This window comes from Pseudorasbora parva, chromosome 8 (assembly GCF_024679245.1).
Source record: "Pseudorasbora parva isolate DD20220531a chromosome 8, ASM2467924v1, whole genome shotgun sequence".
Lineage (NCBI taxonomy): Eukaryota > Metazoa > Chordata > Actinopteri > Cypriniformes > Gobionidae > Pseudorasbora > Pseudorasbora parva.
This window is the reverse complement of record NC_090179.1, coordinates 8935410-8939469: the sequence shown is the minus strand read 5'-3', so window position 1 is coordinate 8939469 and position 4060 is coordinate 8935410. Positions and strand designations below refer to the sequence as shown.

Sequence of the window (4060 nt, the reverse complement as noted above, 5' to 3'; positions counted from 1 at the left end):
ACCGCGCGCCACCAGACAGAGAGCAAGACTGATATTTACTGAACGCAGAACGAACCTCGCAAAAGACTTTTAAAAATGCCGGTTGAACTGCGTGAGCTCAACCAATCAGCATGTTCAGCGCCCAAGTCCCGCCCTCGAAAGTTCCTGAACTTTGAAAAAGTACTACCTCGCGAGCAGGGCCGTTTGGAGGGGGAAATATTTACCCGGAACTTCAATTTTACCCTGGTTCCTGCGGTCTAAACACACGAAGTACCACCCAAAGTTCCTAGTTCCTGGGTAAAGTTCCTGTGGTGGAAACGGGGCTTTAGTAAGAACAGCGTTGGATTTTACAGTGTAATAAGGAGAGTAAATATTAAAATGACCTGTGTTTATGTGTTGTTGCACAAGAGGATATGAAGAGATCTTTTAGTTGAATTCTATTGGATACATCTAACTGATGCTATCTAATTCAGTCACTGACTGTAGTACATGGCAGTAGCTTTCAGCCAGGAGAAGATGTCGTCAGGTGGCGTCTAACTTTCACGGGATGTTTCGACCCTGAACCACAACACCCTCCAGTTGGCGGGTCGGCAGTGGTGGCCAGTCACTGCCCACCTCCTCCTGGCCCCCAGCTCAACTCCTCCCTCCTACTCAAGAGCCAGCAAGACGCTCTTTCTGCTGCCTCACCCAACCTACGAACAGCTACCTTCCTTTCCCTACCTGCCAAACCCAGAGCTGTGAGTGTTTTCCACACAGACTGTGCCGGGAAACCCCTACACCCGACCTCAACCGGGAATAGCCAGGTCTGCCACCCTTTGGCCCTACACTGCTCACCGAGGTCCTGATACTTGGTGGCTTTCCGCTCGTAGGCCTCCTCGCACCCGTCTTCCCATGGAACCGTCAGTTCAATCAAGATTAGCTTCCTTGCCTCCTCCGACCATAAGACCATGTCTGGCCTCAACTGTGTTTGCACAACCTGGGGGAAGACTAGTTTCCTTCCCAGGTCCACCCTCATCTCCCAGGATTGTGCTGCTTGCAAGAGGCTCTTCTTAATCTTCTTGGGGGCTGGTGGTTTCTCCCCCTCTCTGATGAACTGAATGGCTGTTACCGGCCTTATAATGGTCTGGCGCTTTTTCTGCCTCTCCCGCTCCAAGATGTCAGCCAGTGCACTGAGGACGTTGTCATGTCCCCACCTGTATCTTCCTTGGCTAAGAGCTGTTTTGCATCCTGCCAGTATATGCGCCATTGTTCCCCTCCCTCCGCATAGCCTACACAATGGGTCCTCCCTCATTCCCCATCTGTGGAGGTTTGTTGGTGATGGAAGGGTGTCATACACTGAACGGAGCAGGAGGGAGATACGAAAAGGCTCCAGTCTCCAGATCTCAGACCACGTGATCTTCCGCTTTGGCAGGTCCCACTTTGTCCAGGCACCTTGCACACCGAGTTCGACAGCCCTAGACTTGCGCCTTTCTTCCTCCAGGTGTCGGACCTCAGCTTGAATCATGACCCTCCTCTGCTTTGGGTCTGCTTTTCCCCATTGCTGGAAGTGAGTGGATCCGAGTCCCTGCCTCCCTACGCATGGGTTCCCGATGATGTCCTTCAGCTTTAATGTGCTTTCAGCTTGTGCCACTGATGTGCCAGCCGCCCATTTGCGTCCTGATCTCGTCGTGACGCCTGCTCTTCTGACTTTTTCATCAGTGGAGTCTTGGTACATCATCACAACCCGGCACTTTGCCACCTTGAACTCTTCCACCACTGATGAAAGGGGTAGTTGTATCTGACCAGACCTGGTGTAAAGCCCTACTGACGTGAAGCTTGGTGGAATTCCAAGCCACTTGCGAAGGTGTTTGTTCACTCGTCTCTCGACTCCTTCCACTGTTGTCATAGGTACTTCATAGATTGTAAGTAGCCACATTAGTCGTGGTAGCAGGCCGTGCTGGAAGAGCCAGGCCTTAAACTTTCCTGGCAGCCCTGACCCCTCGATCTTACTCAGCCATGCATCTGCCTGTTTTTCTGTCCTAGAAATGTTGCATCTGTCGGTCAGGGATGCGTCATACCATTTCCCTAGGCACTTAATTGGGTTTTCCTCAATTGATGGTATCGTTTCCCCCTGTACTCGCAAGTGGAACTTGCTGGTCACTTCCCCCCTTCTGATTACCATACTTCTTGATTTCCTTGGCTTGAACTTCATTCGAGCCCATGTTGCCACATCATCAAGAGCCTTCAGGATCCATCTTGCCTGCACATGGGTTGAAGTTGTTATTGTAAGGTCATCCATAAAACCTCTTATTGGAGGTTGGCGGGTGCCAGACTCCATTAATGGCCCCCTGGATTCCTTTCCTGCAGCTGTTATGAGCAGGTTCATTCCCATGACAAACAGGATGGGGGAGATTGTGCAGCCTGTCACGATTCCTTTTTCAAGGTCCTGCCACTGGGTTGTGAAGTGGGCAGTTTTGAACCGTAATTGGAATCCTCCAAAGTAGCTGGTAATTATACCCCTAGTGTGGTGGGGGATATGGTAGTGTTCCATAGCCGTGTTGATGAGGCCATGTGGGATTGAACCGTATGCGTTAGCCAAGTCGAGCCAGACAACTGTTAGGTTTCCTTTGCTCATCTTGGCCTCCCGGATCAGCTGGTTGAGGATACCCGTATGTTCTAAGCACCCGGAGAAACCTGGAATGCCGCCTTTCTGGACTGATGTGTCGACATATTTGTTCTTCACCATGTAGGTAGTCATCCTTTCTGCCAGGACAGAAAAGAATACCTTGCATTCGACACTAAGGAGAGAAATGGTTCGGAACTGGTTGATGTCGGAGGAGTCCATTTCCTTGGGTACAAAGCACCCCTCTGCTCTTTTCCAGGATGCTGGAATGATACCTTTTGTCCATATCCTTCGCAACAGTTTCCATAACCTGCGGAGGAGCATCGGGCATCTCTTGTATACTTTATAAGGTATACCGCTTGGTCCTGGGGCAGATGCTGAACGGGCTTTCTTTACAATGTCCTGGACTTCTCTCCATGTTGGTTCACTTGTATCAAGCTCTTCCTCAGGAGTTTCTGCAGTTCTGCTGATCTTTGGGTATGCGCCACAGGATTGGTTCCTGAGGGCGTCACTGTGGCTCTCCTTAAGGAACTCCTCGACAACTTCCATAGGGCTGGTCAATCTTCCAGATCTTGCTTCCCCAAGCAGGGTTTTAGTAAACCTGTATGGGTCCTTAATGAACCGCGCTCGCTTGGCCTCCTTCTCCTTCCTCAGTTTCAGAGACCTTTCTGCCCTTCTCAGTCTGCAGAGTTGCCCTCGAAGTCCACTAGTTAGATCTTTTATGCCCTTTCTTTCTTCAGCACTTGCTGTTCTGAACTGCTTGTTGAGGGTCTTGATCTCCCTCCTTAATTTCAAGACCTCTCTTGCCCTCCTGTTAGGATGATTTACCTGCGTTCCACTGCTACCCTTTCTCTCCTCTGTGCCAAAGCGCTCTCTGGCCATGGTGATGATGATTGTTGTCATACTGTCGATTTTCTTCTCAGCTGATCCTGCTAATGTGGCCTCAAGCACTCTATCTATGTCCCCATCTAGTTGGTTCCATGCAGTGTTGTTGTTTGCTTGGGGCCATCTCACTTTTCCTGACGTAGGTTGGGTGCCTGAGATAGTGTTAGGAGAGTCCCTCCTGTGGCGTTGGGATGAAGCAGGTGCTGAGAGGTCTCCTGTACTGTGGGGTGCTTCCTGACTGGAGTCCTCCTGCGTCTCACTTAGTGTCTCCACTCTACGCTGCATCTGCTTCCTCCCTTCTCCACATTGGGTCTTAGATTGATGTATTTTAAGTCCCCTTGCGTTCTTGCAAAGCTTTCCGCAGTGGCACTTTACCTCTAACATTTCCCCTGTAAGTGTAGTTTGGGTAAGCCGTCTCATTATCCGTGTGTTTTCCATAGCCGTAACCGTTGTGTCCGTCCCATTGAGTCTCTCATCCTCCCCCCCTCTCGGGAGACCCTGGGGGTATTGCCCATTGTTCCGTTTTGTAGCTTTGGTTGGTGCCCTCTTGCGAGTGCTGTGATTGAGGTTGCTAACCTCACCCACCCACGCCAG

At 50.7% G+C, this 4060-nt stretch overlaps 1 protein-coding gene across 1 annotated transcript; it reads right to left on the bottom strand.

Moving 5' to 3' along the window:
* Positions 1–583: 583 nt before the first annotated feature.
* On the bottom strand, positions 584–3718 carry LOC137084453 (uncharacterized). The gene has a single exon (XM_067450723.1). The coding sequence runs from the start codon at positions 3482–3484 to the stop codon at positions 584–586; it is 2901 nt and encodes a 966-aa protein (XP_067306824.1). The 5' UTR covers positions 3485–3718.
* Positions 3719–4060: the final 342 nt, after the last annotated feature.

Coding starts and splice junctions, on each gene's coding strand:
- LOC137084453 (XM_067450723.1), bottom strand. CDS start 3,484: ATGACAACAATCATCATCACCATGGCCAGAGAGCGCTTTGGCACAGAG.